Below are 17,444 nucleotides of genomic sequence, written 5' to 3'. Positions count from 1 at the left end.
CATCTTAATATATATAAATATATGTGTCTAAAGTAATTTCGGTTCCATATCTGAATAATTATAAACATGTTCCATATAAGTGATATAAAATAGTCAACAATAAAATATTCTTACTTTTTTTATCACGGCTCTTTTCAGTGTCTGTCCTTCCACAATTTCTTCATGTGTGTAACGGTTGATAATGGCATGAAGACTGTAGAAAATAAAATAGAAATTATATAAAAATACTGAAATAAGGTTAAGTATAAATAGACAAATTCGCCAAAATAGAAAGCATAATAACTAACCTATCAAAGTATCTACCACCAATGAAGAGTTGTCGCCCTTGTTTCTCAATACGAAATCGAATAACGGTTTTATCAGAAAGAAAAAACAATGAATAATCTCCTGGATAATGTTCACTCGGCCGGACTAAAAAACTCCCATCGCCCGCTGAAATTAAAATTAAGAAGTATTTTAACATATAAGAAGTAAATGTGAGAGAATTTAAATATTATAAAGTTAAACTTGAAAAGTGACATAACCCTACAAGTATTAATTTATGAAACCCAAGCTTTTTGTTTTTAGTTAAGGAAGGCTTAAATAACCTATAATTTTGTGTTTTTCCAGCTCTCCTGATTATTAACCCAGTTTAATAATAATAAACAGTGACAATAGCAGGTCATATCCTAGTTTGTTTCTCATTGCTTCTGCTGATTTTTCACAATAATGTTTTTGTTTTATCCTTCAAACTCCTTTATGCATGTTTTTGCATCATTTCTTTATTTTATGCTTCTACCCCATTATCACTGCTCTTTTAATATTATACTGGGCTAGTATTCAGGAAAGACAGAGAAAAAGTAAATTATTTGAGAAATTAAATACTTGCAGCAATTTAATCCAATATCAATTGACAAACAAGAATTTCAGATGGATTTGTTAACATTTCAAGGTTTTATTATAAATGGAAATCATAAAAACAAAAGTATTTTTTTAATCATTATGATGTTCCTAGATAAGTTTTCAATGATGAGACGCTCTTGAAATCTTAAAAAATTTCCAAAGATTAGGACATAAAATACTTCAAAGCAATCAAAAACATTGATATCATAAAAAATGTTAACAAAAACTGCATAACTGAAGTCATGGAGTATACTATTCCAAAGATTTTTTTTTATAAATTCAGTAATTTGTACTTCAGTAAAAATTGTGGGTGGGGGTCAACATTGTATAACATCTTTTTTTTTTTACATTAAATTAAAAAATTTGAAATCAAAGACATTTTTTTTTTTACACTCGCATTATTCCATTTATATTTATTGCCCATTTAAATTTTAATTGAATAAAAAAAAGTTGTAGATAAATAGTCAACAAGTGGATGGAAGGTTAGTAAATACTATTTCTTTTAACTTTAAATCTTGTTAAAAGCATTTTGGGCTATATTTTTAAAATGTACTTGCAAAATATTAAAATTAAATCATATCAAGAAGAATGGTAAAAACGCACCGCAAATTGGATGCCTTTTGAGCAAATTATTTATATTTTGTTTGGAATTTCTTAAAATAAATCTGATTTTTTTTAAATACAAATTTATATAAGTGAACATAAAAAAAATATTTGATTACCTATTTTTGAATTCGAATTATCCCCCTTCAAAATTATCCCTAAATTAAAACAAACCAAAGAGGGAAGTCTTATTTATATTAATTTACAGAATTTTATATTCTATACATAGATATTAAGATTAATTTTTAAACCTATTTATATAACAGCCAAATCTAAACTGAAAATAATCAAATTGCTTGACTAACATTTAGGACACCGAACACTATAGTTTTATTAATAGTTTTTGTAATGGAAGTAGAAGTTGTTTTTTTAAATAACAATAAACCACAAAATACAAATGAAAGTGGCTAAATTAATGCAGAAAATGAATCCCTCATATAAATATTAAACAGGTATTTAAAAATATAATCTGAAACTTGTGTTTAATCAACACTATTCCTTAATCACAAAAAGAATATTAATAAAAACTTGTACCGAAAATGTAGTACTTAATAAATTGTATTTCTAAGAAAAAGAATCATCATTAAAAACCTTCTCTTCATTTTTTATTAGTAACTTTTATCTTGAATAAAAAAAGACAATAAGATATTTTTTACAACTATTATACTGATAAAAATGATATAAATTCAAACCAAATAACAGTGGTTATTTCTTAAAGTGTTTTAAAAGAGTTTGTGCAAATTAGATGTTGACTGAATCTGTAAACATGTCATAATGTCATTTCAACAATAATTCTTTGAAATATAGTTGTGATTTGAAATATGTAAATATTTGGAAATTTTACATTTATTCATATAACTTTTAGATATCTGATATTGTATTGAATTTAGCAGCATATCAACCCTTTCAACATGATGATAATCAAATTAAACTAATAAGTTCAGGCATCATTATCATCAGAAAAGACAAAATCTTCAAATTGACAAAATATTTGCAAATTTCTAAAAGGTTTCTTTTCAAGCAAATTGTATGAAAAGTCTTTTGCCCCAATGCTTAGACATTAAATCTCAGATTGTCATTAGAATTAGAATGGATATTTCAACATATTTTATACAACCACAACATTCTTTAATATATTTATTTTCCTGTCTACTAGAACTTTTGTTTCATTAGCTGAAATGTTCTAAGTTTCACTAAAGCATAAGAAATACATCTCAGATAGCAGAGTACTCACCTTGCCGAAGCTGTTCCACGGCATCTTCCTTGGATAAATTTTCATGAAAACACATGGCACACATCACATCATCAGTCTACAATATTTTTAGTTGGCAAATAATAAAAATCTCAAATGAATAAGTGATAAAGGAAGCAGTTAATAAATATTGTGTCGAATGATAAGGAGGTGATCATAAATAACATTCAAAGTTAAATAAACAGAAATGTTTTAAAAGTAAAAGGGAAAAGAACATTTTAGTTACGCTTCATCCTTTTTTTTTTTTTTTTTTTGATGATGGAATAAAAATATAGTCATTCAATGAAGAAAACGAATATTGCAATAAAACAACTAGTATTTGACTTCGGTAAAAAAAAAAAGAAAAAAAAGCTTACTTTACTTTTAAATATAATCTTCATTTTTTAAAAACATTATTGCATCAAAAATTTATGTTCTTTCGTCATCAAATTTTAAAAATTTTTTCATATCACTTTTCAACATTTTAGGAACCCAACAACAACTGTGTGACAGAAATTTCCAATTTTCCAGAAATACCCTCTACTGTAACTTCTTAGTCAAACTCTATAAATAATAAAGAGACATGAAACTCTTCAGTCTTTTTTCATTTAGACTTTTATGTGTCATTATAAGTATGGATATATTCTTACAGTTAAAATAAAAAAAACTCCCTATTAATGTTTTAACTCTTATTCATTTGGATTTGTCTGTGCTTTTGTCCATTTCATCACACATTCTCAAGGAATTATGCTATTAAATAATATCTTGTCTGTAGTTGACAAATAATTTCACAAAAACATTACAATGACTTATTATTGCTGTTATTGATAATTATTAACATGTAATTCACTGAGAATGACTAGTGAAAGGGTTGAAAGGACTTTAACAAACGGAAATGAAAGACAAAAATTGAAAATCTGCTTTTATTATTTCATTAGTAATTAAGAATCTGTACTCATATGAAAAAAAAAAATTATAACAGTTTCTTTTTGATCTCATACAAAAACATGTTTAAAGAAAGATTTACCAAATTAAATATACTTTGACAAAATCATGAATTATTAAAATAAAATGAATCCTCCAAAAAGAAAAACTAATGTTCAACTAAAAAATTGAACCAATTAAAATCTTAACAAATCACTAACATTTTAATCATGAGGGAGAGTAAGATCACGAGACAGACAAGTAAACAGTCAAGTAAAACACAAATAGCTTCATAATAAAGTCTGGAGATGAAACTGAATACATGAGGCAGATTTAACATTTAAAAACTCAACTTCAAAGCTAAAAGTTTTGAGTTCTTCAAAAATATCTATAAATATAGTTTGAGGCACAAGTCCTGTTATAAAATTTCGGAACTATTTTTTATGATATTAAAATAAATTTACTATTTTATTGTCATTATATGATAATGTAATATATGATTTATTTTTTAGAAGCTAAAGATACTAATTTTTAACGACTGTTGAATTGAAGAGAAGATTTACCATAAAGCAACATGAGAAATATTCAAGTTAGGGAAAAACCTCAAAATCAACAGAATGTTCATAAAAAGAACGATTGATCATTACCTGGAAACTTCATTTATCAAAGATAGACAACAATCAGGCCATCCTCACACCTCCAAAATACCTAAACTCATAAAAAAATCTTAGGGAAAAATCAGACGAAATTCAAGAAGATCCATAAGACAAATGGCAAACAAAGCACAAACATCACCAAGGACTATGCGAAGAATATATCGAAGTGACCTACAGATGTCACTTTATAAGCTCCAAAAGTGACAGCTTCTCTCTGCACTCACAATTGCAAAGAGACTCATTAGAAGTCGACTCTTGCTAAACTGTATCAGAGAGGGCACACTCAATAGCATCATCTTCACGGATGAAAAGTTATTCTCACTTCAACAGTCCCACAATCATCACATTGATAGTCCTTGTGAGAAGTCGTGAGACAATACATGGTAATGCAGGAAAGGCTTTCAGAATGCAGAAACCAGCATCAGTGATGGTCTGGGCAGCCATTTCTGATAGAAGGAAATCTCTATTTGTTTTTCTCCCTCAAGGGGTCAAGATTAACAAAGAACATTACATTAAAGATATTTATGAAGGTGCATTGACCCTATGGTGTAATTCTGTGTGCAGTGATGCAGTTTGGACTCTTCAACAAGATGGTGTAACAAGCCACACTGCTCATGTACTACAGCAGTGGCGTACAGACAATTGTTCATCATGGATCAGAAAAAAAAAATGGCCTCCCTCATCACTGGATCTTAACACTCTTGATTATTCTTTGTGGTCAATTCTGGAGAGATATATTTTCTCTATTCCTTCTCGAAATATTGAAGCTTTTAAGATAAAATTGAACAAATACTGTGAGAAAATACCTTTAAATGTTGTGCATGCTGATATAGATAATTTCCACAAAAGATTTTATAGTATAGTGGAGGCTTGAGGGAAATATTTTGAATAATGCCTATGCCATATTGTTTCTTTAGTATTTGCTAATCATTTTTTTGTAATTGGGTTTGTAATAAATTATTTTGTTGGGATAAATCAGATTTTTTTTATTGTAACAGTATTTATACCTCACCCTGTACATAAAGTCATTTCTGTTGTCTTCAAGGGAATTTTTCGCACTAACACAACTTAATATTTAGTTTTTAAAATATGCCAATTTTACAATTGGACATTTTTTTTCGTCTGACAGCCACTTATAGATTCCAAAACTATTTAGCAGAATCGCACTAAATTTGACATGAAGCAGCCATGAGATGCCCAATAAGGATGAAGGTGTGTGTGCGGGGGGGGGGGGTCATTAATTTTACTGTAAATACTAAAAAGCAAACAATTACATGTGAATTGCATCAAATTTGAGGTACTGAATGAAGTAGAATTAAAATAGTGCTAATTATTGATGCTTACATAAAGAGTACTATTAATCCTGTTGTCTATTTTTTTTTAAATTGTCAATATAAATGGTATTATTTTGAGAAAGAATACATACCAAATCCTCCACTAATGCTTGGTAGACAATTCCACTTTCACCAGTCTTGTCTGATGTTACCCAATAAGTTTCATCAAGAACATCTCTTACAATAAAAATTTCTCCTTTTTCAAAACTAAAAAAATAAAATTGCATATATGATAAAACATATTTGAAGAATTGGCTTTTAAATAATAGCTTTATTGAATAAGAAGCAAAATTTAATTAAAAAAATTGACAAATAAACAAAAAAAAACAAAGCAAATATGGATTTTTATTTAACTCTTCCAAGTTTTTCATTTTTTCAGACAAATTATTTCATTTATTATATTATGAAAATGGCAACTTTTTAATGAATCCAATAACAATCAAGTAGAATTATAACAATTAAGAAAACTTTTCTACTCTAAATCTTATTTAATATATTTTCACATTTATATTTCTTTAACAAGAAAGATGATTATTAAAAAGACAGGAAATGAATATTGATATTAGTCTGAAAACATCCAAGGCTATAGGTGGGAGGAAAATAACAGTCAAACAAGCTGGAACAAAGGAAGCAGGAAATAAATCAGACAATTCTGATTAACATGCTATAATCATATTTACTAGCAGGACATTCCATGCAATGAAAAATGTATTAACCATCAAAAATGTTTTGATAAAGCTGATATTTTCATAGATAGTGCAACAAATTAGTTTTTAATACAGAAAAACTAATAACACACAGCACATGAGTTTATTAACATTTCTATGAAAATAGTATCCATTGTATATAGAACTGACACAAATGAGATAAATTAATAAGTACTAATAAATAAAAAATAGAAAATAATATTGATGCTACATAGTTCAATACAAAAAATAAAATTACATTATGAGAGATGATCTTTAATTTACTCCTTCAGTCCACCACCTCTTGGCAGACAATGTCTTTTTTTCCTGTTCCTTTTGAATGTTCTCTTTTTCACATAACATTTCGCTGACTTCTTTTTCACTGAAGAATTGTAGCATGTCAAGATTATGCATAAAATTGAAAGATATGAACAGTCTTAACAGGATTAAATGAAACAAACCATTTCATACACAATCGAACTCAAGTCAACTTCTAGATCAGTTGCATATTTCAACTGATTCCAAGGAGATGGGTAAGAAGCAACACCAGAATAGAGTGTGGTATCATCAGCATAGATATCAATTTTCTGAACAATATTCTCTGGAATATCATTGATATTGAGAAAAAAACAGTTGGACCTAGAATAGAGACCTGAGGAATGCTATCATTGATAGGAAAATAGAATGAGAAACACCATCCAGATTTACTCAACCTTTGGTCAGAAAAAAAGACCTAATAATGTTAAAAACCTTACAACTAATACCATAATTCTGAAGGTTGTGTAGAAGATCAGAATTCCATACCCTATTGAATGCCTTTGAAAGTGCAATAGCCCTATTCTTTCTGGAATTCTCCAAAAACCAACAGAATCATTTAGTGACCATAGTTTAAAGATCAGTAGTTGAACAAAAACCATGAAAATCATACTGAACATTAATAAAGAAAACCAAACTTTCCAGAGAGTGAACAACAAAATCTATTTTAATAAATAAAAATTGCAATAGCAAAAAATTTTTTTAAGTAAAACCGACAAATAAAGTTAATTTATTAATTTATACAAAGACATAAAAGAGCACTGGGTGCTTTTTTGGTATTTACCCACCACTTGTTTTGTCATGTTTTATGGACAAAATTCTTTTTTGGCTTTTTAAAGCATAACGTATGAACTAACTAAGGAAGGAACAAGCAGAATATTATATAAATAGAAAAGACTTATTAATGACTTATTATTACTTGTACACTATTCTGTCCAGAAATTAGTGATGGCCGGAAATTATAATTTTATGCTATATTTATATAGGGAACTATAAAATCTAAAACATTCTCTTAGAAAAAATTTTTTTTTAAATTGCTGGTTTGGGAAGAGTACACAAAAAAAATGATCAAATTAGTGATGGTCAGAAAGTTCACATTTTTACATTAAATTCATATAAATGATTGTCCACTTTAAAATCTTAACAGTTTGATAAAAATTATTTAAAAAATAGGAATCTTCTAAGAACATTATTAATGTTTGTATATTGAAATTAAAAAAAAAATAATGATCTGTAAAATAATGGCAAAACAAGCGAAAAAAAACGCGTAACATATTTTATAAATTTACTCCTCAAATAATTCAATAGGTTATAAAGAGCTTCTACTTTTTCTCATTAGATTAGACATTTTTGTAATATTAATTAAAAAAGAATGCTTTTGATTTTACTGTAGCAATTGTCATTTATAAGTGTGCATTTTTGTTGATTCATTCCAATGGAGAAAATACGAAAAATTTGTTTTATATTTTATGGTTTTCTTTTTCATTTTACAGTATGCAGATCAGTGCAGAGAAGACTAAACTAATGATCATCAGGATGAATGGTGAAAAACAAAAAACTGTTCATAGTTTCAAATACTTGAGAACAGCGTTAATTAATGAGGAATTCTAACAACCTCTCCAAGATGGCCCAGATCTAAGTCACATTCATAAAAATCAAGACATTGCCTTTGACACAAAAAAACAGGCTGATGTGCGCTCATATCATCTACATATTTTTATATGCTTGTAAATCAGAAACCAGTATAGAAAAGAATACAGAAAAGCATTGGGCCCTACAAAGATTGTGTACATGGTGGAAAGACACAAACTGAAATGACACAGGAACATGACTATCAACAAGTCTTGACATAACAATCCTGTAAAGAACACTGCAATAATAAAGGAGATGCAGATAGTGATGGGAGAGGAGGTGACACTATAAAGAAATGGACTAGCCTAATGTTGACCAACATTCTCAGGAAGTCAGAGCAGAATAGAAAAGTTGGTTATCAGATCATCTGTGAAATATGACTCTCACCATATGGTCAGTTAAACTATGCAATAGATGAATATAAAGATGAAATATATGACAGTTGTGGGGCCTTTTTCTTTTAGTGAGTAAACTGATTATTGAAGATCTTTGCTACTGAAAACCCCTAAAAGGTAAAATACCATTTTTTTTTTTTAATATAAAATATATCTTAATGTCAATTATTGTACTTTAATCTTTTTTACATAATATATATTTTAATCATGTGTCAGAAGATTGGAAGCTACATTTTGGCTTGCAGACTAGCAGTTTAACACCACACCACCACTCCTCATTTTAGATATATTTGGAAACTCCATACTCTTTTTATACATAAACAGAAAAGACATCAGTGCTAGCAATTTTGTTTTAGCTGGCAAGCAATTTTTAGATTGGGAGTTATTGTATAAAATGCACATATAAATCTCAATTTATTACAACTGAATATGTGTTCTGGTCACTAGATCTCCATTAGCCTTTCATATTCATGAAGTAAAACTTAGATGCCATCCCTATTGGTGTTATATAGGATTTTCTTCTAGTATAGTTGCTATATTAGTCTAGTCTACCCTACCATTTCAACTATGAAAGGAGGAGAGACAGAATCATTTTTTACCAAAAAATATTAGTGCAAATAACTCAACAGCTTTGATTTAGCTTTTCAATTTGCAATGGTAAGGACTTAATTTTTCATTGTATTGTGAAATTCTCAAAAATAATCACCTCAGTTCATCTGTATCTGGCATACCACTGAAGGGCAGAATGGATATCACTTTACGAACATCATCAACAGGCTAAATGAGACAAAAAAAAGTTTCAATTAAGTAAAAAGAAAAGATTCATAAACATTTAGATAAAAAGTATACTTATCTAAATATGAAAATAATGTAAAAATAGAAAGCACATAAATACATCATCGATTTTTATAGAAATATATTTGAAATATTTTTCTTTGGCAATGGTATATTACAAATGAAATTACAATTGCTTTTATGTGTTGTGAAATTATGCCAAGCTTTTACATTGGATTGATTTCCAAATTAACACTAAAATAACAGAAAAATATTTTAGTAATACAAACTTACCTTTTAACATGGATACATCATAAAAGTTAAACATAGATTTTACAAAAATTTTCAATTTTTTAATTTTACAAAGAAATGATGTCAAATATTTAAACAAAAATGTTTAAATGGTACAAAATATTCTTTTTAAAATAATACTGACATAATAATGGATCTTTTTTTGAGAGAGAGGGGTGGAAAATTATTTCTATACAAAGTTGTATGGTGATAAGTAGATATTCAAGAACTTTTAAATATTTAGAGAAATAAAAAAAAAAGTTATACAGGCCCATCATTCTGCACAAAATCATCAATCAAACCATGTATATGAACATTGTAAAAGGTAAATGATATCACGTACATGAACAAGACAAACATTTCTACTTTAATTAAGAAGAGGTTCCACCTCACTTTGCATTTCATACTAAATGCCAGATATACACCCACTCAAACATTCTAAAATAACAATCAGTTCAACAATTAAAAATAAATCCAACAAAAAAAATACTGTTTTTTTCTAACATGCCATATTCTGACAATTATCATTAAAACATAATATCTTAATTGCAAAGTTTAGATATTGTTTTTTAAAGAATTTAGATATTCGCATGATACAATGGTAACAGAAATGAAAAAGAACACAGATAATAAGCTTCTTTTTATTTTAAGTATTTGTAAAAAAAAAAAAAAAAAAAAAAAAAAAAAAAAAGAAATATATATATATATATATATATATATTTGTTACTTGTCAAACAGCATGATTTTTTATAATAGAAAAGTGTATTCCCTTTCAAGAAAGTGATCTTACCTCAGGTGGAGGTACTGGATCCTGTAGCTGTTCTCCTTTTAATAAATATGAACACCTGGTATAGTAGCCAATTAACTGAGATAAGCTGTCAAATTGACGACCTCCGATGTAAAAATCACCACACAGATAAGTTATCCTATATTCAAAGAAAAGAAAAAAAACTGTTAAGCAATTGATTATGACAACTAATCATTATTTCATAAAAATACAATGAACACAGCAATAAAAATTCTAATTTAAAATAATGAAATTTGTATGATTAAGACTGCTGTTCTCATTTTGATTGTTATTTTTCATATTTTGGCTAATGGAACCGCAGATTTTCTAACAAAAATAACCAAAATGAGAATAGTAGTACAAATATTACAAATTATCAATCCTCATCTAAAAAATTCCGAAACATAATTTCAAATCAGTACGGATCCAAAATAATGGAACAATGGAAAAAAAATTGAAAGAAGGTTGGAGATTATAGTGGTCAAAATGTTGTAAACATAAAACTTAGCTTTAGTGGTAGCGTAATTTTATATATATATATATATATATATATATATATATATATATATATATATATATATATATATATATATATATATATATAAAACTTTTCAAATTGAAAAAATATCAAGAAAACTGCCCTAAAAGGCAAAAATGGCCGGGAAATGGAGGTTCATTATAAATTAAATTTATGTCAAAATGATCTCCCCTCTACTCTAAATTCTAAATTATTTTTGTTGTCATTTTTTTCCCCCAATAAGATTTTTTTAAGCTATTCACACATAATCGCCTAAAAGTAGAAGCTTATGTAGCTTTTATTCTTATTTTTGCAGCTATAAAGTTATTACGATGATTAAAGTTTGAAAATTAAATATATTTGAAAATCAATATTTCTGGAATTAAAATTTATAAAAGAATCATAAAACGCATTCATTTTAAGCAAAATAGTTGGGTTCTTTTTTTTATAATAAACATTAATTCACAAAAGTCTTTGATTTAAAAGTAACAACCGACAGCCGACAATAGCTGTTACTGCTTAGGTAAGAATTATTAATGAAACTATTTTAAATTGTTTACTTTCACTGAAAACAGGTTACATTTTTTTTTGGGGGGGGGGCTATTTTAAAATATTTCATACTAAAAGAGAAAATAAGACAGAATTGTTATTTTAATGCATAAAGATAAAAACATTAATTTACTCATTACTTTGGGTATGAAAAATATTTAGAAAAAAAATGTTTTACACACCTCATATTAAAGTTTTATTTTTAAGACAACAAAATACAAACAAGTGGACTAATTTATTTCATATCCCGAGAATAAGGGTTTTTTTTTTCTAATCGTTCTCCAAATTTTATGAAAAATTTCCTTATAGAGAAGTGGTACTGAACTTCTGAACATGGAGAGGGGAGGGGATAAAAATATCATTACTTTCTTAAAAACACTTCAAATATATCATGTAGTTAATTATTTATTAAAGCATGTTCATTTCCAAATAAAATGGTGGTATTTTAAAGACTTAAAATGCTTAGGGTTCTGAGATATGACTATCCAAAGTGTTTTTATAGTCCATGGGCAGTACTAATTAAAATATTATATAAAGACTAATGACATTTATGGAGAATTTTTTGGCAGGGAGGAGAGACTATTTTTACTATGTTTCAGCCAATGTATTCTTTAACTTTTTTTCAGGACTGCTGTTTACATATATTCATGTTTTTTTCCTTGTATTTAAATATAGTAATATGTATATGCACAAAACATTTAATGTGGAGAATACAAATACAAGGTGGAACGATTAAATTCTCGCCATAAAAAAGACAACATGATTCCATTTCCGTTTGATGAAAACCAGTTTTCTTTTTTTGTTGCAGACTATCTACTAGTTAGCCAGTTGTATACAAATCCCATGAGCGATAGGAGCCTTCTATCATGTCTGAAAGTGACACAATGTTCAACAAGCATAGTCGGAGATGCGCTGTTATACAACATGCTCTCTACCAATCCAAGTTATGACAACAGAGCCATTGCCAGCACCCTCAAAATGCAAATCCGGATAACAGGGACGTGCCCAGGGTGATGAAAAAGTTTCTGACCACGGTTATGGTCTTTGGTGTGGTTTCAAGTGAGGGGCACATCATGATGCCACCTCACATCTTCAAAGTCAGCTTGAAAGCAAACACCAAAGTGCAACTGGATGTACTAAAAAGTGGGGTGATCCCCTGATGCAATTAGATGGCCACTGGCAGATCCTGGGTGTGGCTGCAGGACTCGACCCCACAAGTCCAAAGATACCAAAGCTTGGCTTCAGAAGGAATGTTACGACTTTGTACCCTTCTCTCACTGCCTCCCTCCTCCTCTCCCGACCTGAACCCGCTAGACTACTTCATTTGGTCATATCGAGAACATCACCAACATCACCTCCCATAGCACCAAAGCCATCTTGATCGCTGCCATCCACCGAGCTCCTGCTGTTTGTGGAAAAGGCATGCTCTCAGTTCCAGACCCGTATCAAGGTAATGAGTGGGGCTGAAGGCAACTACATTGAATAGATGTCAGTTCTACTACATAATCAAGTTACCTGAATTGATTTTTTCAATTCAGGTATTAAAATAAAAGTAGATTCCATGAACAAAGCTTCTTTCTTAGAACTGCACACTTGTGGAACTCTCTGCCGCTTACCTGTTTCCCTCCTGACTTGAACTTGGATGTCTTCAAGGCCAACATAAACAAATTCCTGGTGAACCGCCCTCTTAAGTAATGACACTTTATCAAATCTCCGATACTAACTATTACTATGATATTATCCCATTGATTACTGTACACACAATAACCCTTATCCCCTAGTGGCTTCTGGGCCTTGATAAGTGGTGACCTCGATGTAAAAAAAAATAAATAAATAAAAGTTGTAGTGTTGTTTTCTTTAGGGGGACAATTTTATTGTTCCACCACATATATATTCTTATTTGTTGATACATGTATGAATACAAAATATCTTTAAAATAAACAGAAATTCCAGTTGCTTCTTTTGAGTTTCTCCAATGTAATGAGAGATGTGTATATGGTATTAGCAGAGAAATACAGAGTAGAGTTAATGGTATGAAAAGATGCTTACATGTGTGCATCCATCCCCATGTCTCTGACTCTGTTTAAATTCCCACACTAATGTACAAAAAGACACAGGTTGGCAAAGCAGGGGGTATCATAGATACTTTTCAATACTGAAATGGATAAAGGACCATAAAATATGGTCCTTTTTATGGGCGGGGGTAGAAAGGAGACAAAAGGAACTTTAATTTTTCATTAACACATTTTGATATCAACCTTGATTTGCTGTGGAAGGGGTGGGGTAGCAGAAAGAAAATTATATTGTACTGATATAGTGTTGGGTAAGAATATATGGATAGAGAAAACTGTTGTACAAGTTATATGAAGAGTTAAACGAAATTAACTAGAATGAAATGCAGGAATGAAATGGATGTTAAATGTCTATGAAGATAACAGGAAACATTATTTTGGAAAGAAGTTAAAATATGAAGAAAGTGAAAATATGAAAAATTTGGAAAAAATGCTGGTGAAAAAAAATATCAGTTATTTTCTCGCCATACACACATGACCTCTCGTGTAGGAAAAATTTATTACTTAGTTTGTACGTTTATGGAAATGAATATTCAATGAATATTCATTTCACAAATGGTCCAAAATCTTTATTCAGTCCTGAGATGTGTTGTTGTAGATTAATAGTTTCATGTTTGCATTGTTGTGTTTTAACACTGGAAGCTATGAGGATGCATTTGATGTTGTCTATAGTGTGTTTTGGAGATTATAATGCATGGATTTGTCTCATGGTTTGCTCGTGAGTGTTAAAATGTAGGCAGAACTTAAAGATTGTTTGACCAACAGTTGCCCATTGTGTATCTGGTGCAGTATATTAGGTAAACTACATTGGAATTATATAACAGGTGGAAGAAAAGAGTGTAAGTTGGATGTTGGTGCTTGGAGATGTGAATATATCAGTGATGATGTACTAGCATATTTTGCATCTAGTTTGATTTCATGTCTTGTTACACTGAGTTGCGAGACTGTGGTGTATTTTAGTGGGTGTTAGTAGAGAATGCTTTGCACTAATGGGCAGTTTGTTGTACATTGTGTTGATGCTAACTTACATTTCAGTTGTTGGAATATCTTTTTGACAGGGTTGTATAGTTAGTGTGATTGAAGTCAAATACTACTGGTATTTGTGAGGGTGACTTCTTTTGTTTTTATATGTTAGGTTTCTTTCTATTTCTAATTAATGCTTTTCTTATGGACGGTTTAATTATTTTGAGGGATAGTTTCTATGAACAAAGCAGTTAGCTAAAATTCCTACCTGTGTGTCATACTTGACCAATATTTTTGATGTGCAAGTATTGGTTGTAGATGATGGATCTTTTTATATAAGTAGGATGATAAGTAATTGAGGTAACTTTGTCTGTCGATAGGTTTGGTGTAGTGCGAATAGAGTTTAATGTACAAATTATGGTTTCAGAATTTCTTACTTTGTAGATTTGTAACATAATCTTTACATGTCAACACTCAGGATTCACACGTTGTATGCAGACAGTAACAAGGAAACAAAGACAAAGAAAGAATTTGACTTACTTCGTGCAAACCTTCCAGAGGTTGAAACCCAATTACAGAAGACTAAACCAGACCTTTTATTTTTAAGTGAAACTGGCATTGGACAGGCTATTTCCCTAGAAGAGTTCGCAATTAAAGGATACTCTAACTTAACTTCTAAATCTGACCCCCAAGATCGCCATGGGCATGGAATATGTGCCTATATAAGGGATAGCTTTCCATGTGGTAGGGACATCTCCAGGGAAGATCCTAACTTACCCTATATGTGCTTCCGGGTTGCTTTAGCTCACACTACGGCATTTATATTTACTCTCTATCGCCCCCATAACAGCGGAGTTACTATCTTTCAAAGCATATCTGAGAAAATTGACCAAGTCCTATCTGCTTATCCTTCAGCTAACATATGTCACGTATGTGGTGACTTCAATGTTCACAACGTCGAATGGTTGACCCACTCTAACAAGACCGATGATGAGGGGAGGTTCTGTCATGATTTCTCCATTGCCTATGACCTCACTCAGATTGTTCAGGAACCCACCCGTGTGCCCGACAATGACGGCCAGTATGCGAGCCTACTAGACCTTTTTCTCACAACTTGCCCTGAACTATGTTCAGTTTCTGTTCTGTCGCCTCTTGGATCTTCCGACCACTCTGTTGTATCAATTAAGATAAAAATGAAATGTAATAAGTCCCCAGACGTACCTCTCCATCGTACAGTATATCGATACACTAAGGCTGACTGGGATAGCTTCCGTACATTTATATCTGATCTACCTCTGCATTCCATGTTTAAAAAGGATGTGTCCTCTATAGTATTAGACCTGACGGAATGGTTAATTGTAGGTATTGACCGTTTCATACCCTCGAAAAAGTTTCAGCAAAAACCTAACAGCCAGCCATGGTTCTCTCCAGAATGTGCTGCTGCCATTGCGCACAGAAATCACTTTTTCCACTGTTTCCAACGTAATAGATGTATGAAAACTAAAGCCGCTTTCAGGACTGCCAGCAACCATAGTAAGAAAGTAATAAAGAATGCAAGAGAGTTGTATGCTCAATCTGTTAAGTCCAAAGTAGCTGAGCAGCGGCTTGGTTCCCACCAGTTTTGGCAAATAGCAAACAGAATCCTGAACAGAAGCGTGTGCTCCATCCCAACTATTATCAATGGACCTGAGGTAATCTCGTCAGCATCAGATAAAGCCAAACTCTTTGTCAAGAACTTTGCAGCTAATTCTACCCTTTGCGATCAAGGCTGCCAACCCCCAATATTTCCTCCTGTATCAGAAAACACGCTATGTGATATACATATATCTGTACGTGATGTTGCCAAGCTAATCAAAAACCTTGATTCCAGTAAAGCAACTGGCCCTGACGGTATTCCAATTATAGTACTCAAAAAAATTCAACCTGAACTAGCGCCCATACTTACAAAACTGTTTAAACGTTGTCTTAAGGAGAATAGTTTCCCATCTCCCTGGAAAATCTCATCAGTATGCCCTGTATTTAAGAATTCAGGTGATCGCTCATCCCCCTCTCAGTACAGGCCAATAAGTCTCCTGTGCGTCATGAGTAAGTTGCTGGAATCTGTGTTAAATACAGAAGTAATCAACCATCTCAACAAAAATAACCTTCTTAGTGACACTCAATATGGTTTCCGTTCTGCTAGATCTACAGCTGATGGGCTTACAGTTATATCTCATAGGATTAGCAAATCTCTCGACGGAGGCAACCTTTCTAGGGCAATTGCTCTTAACATATCTAAGGCCTTTGATAGGGTATGGCATAAAGGTTTACTTCATAAGATCTCTAGCTATGGTATTGCTGGAAATGTCTTCTCAATTATTAAATCATTTCTTTCTGATAGGTTCATAAGAGTAGTAGTTGAGGGGCAAAAATCAGAAGCTCACAGTATTAATGCCGGTGTCCCTCAGGGATCCATCCTGGGCCCAACTCTTTTCCTGATCTATATTAATGATCTTCCAAATCACATCCTTACATCATTTGTAGACATCTATGCTGACGACACTACCATTTATGGTAGCACATCTAAGACAATAAACGACCAAGTTCTCTCCAATTCTCTCTCCTCTGATCTTGAGCACGTAGTACAATGGGGTAAGGAGTGGCTGGTTACTTTTAATGCATCTAAAACCAAGCTTCTCTCTTTACATCATCAACATTCTGACCCACATCTGGCATCAATTGAAATGAATGGCTCTCGTCTTCAGGAGGCCTCAAGTTTTGACAAGCTTCTTGGCTTGACCATTACTCCTGATCTTAAATGGAACACGTACATCAAATCTGTTGCCAAGGCCGC

The 17,444-nt window shown here is 30.9% G+C and overlaps 1 protein-coding gene across 1 annotated transcript in view; it reads right to left on the bottom strand.

The window, feature by feature from the left end:
* Nucleotides 1-17,444, bottom strand: part of LOC145284756 (ras GTPase-activating protein 1-like) — a 125,810-nt gene that overhangs the window by 68,150 nt on the left and 40,216 nt on the right. Inside the window, exons 3-8 of the mRNA XM_080133722.1 lie at nucleotides 10,514-10,649; nucleotides 9,365-9,435; nucleotides 5,723-5,837; nucleotides 2,720-2,795; nucleotides 288-432; nucleotides 115-193 (exon numbers count right to left, since the gene is read on the bottom strand). Coding sequence (XP_079989848.1) covers nucleotides 115-193; nucleotides 288-432; nucleotides 2,720-2,795; nucleotides 5,723-5,837; nucleotides 9,365-9,435; nucleotides 10,514-10,649 — 622 coding nt within the window. The remainder of the gene's footprint in view (nucleotides 1-114; nucleotides 194-287; nucleotides 433-2,719; nucleotides 2,796-5,722; nucleotides 5,838-9,364; nucleotides 9,436-10,513; nucleotides 10,650-17,444) is intronic.

The sequence above is a fragment of the Euprymna scolopes genome, chromosome 9, assembly GCF_053919585.1.
Source record: "Euprymna scolopes isolate OS-2025 chromosome 9, ASM5391958v1, whole genome shotgun sequence".
NCBI lineage: Eukaryota > Metazoa > Mollusca > Cephalopoda > Sepiida > Sepiolidae > Euprymna > Euprymna scolopes.
The sequence above is the reverse complement of the archived record's forward strand: the minus strand, read 5'-3'. Positions and strand labels throughout refer to the sequence as shown.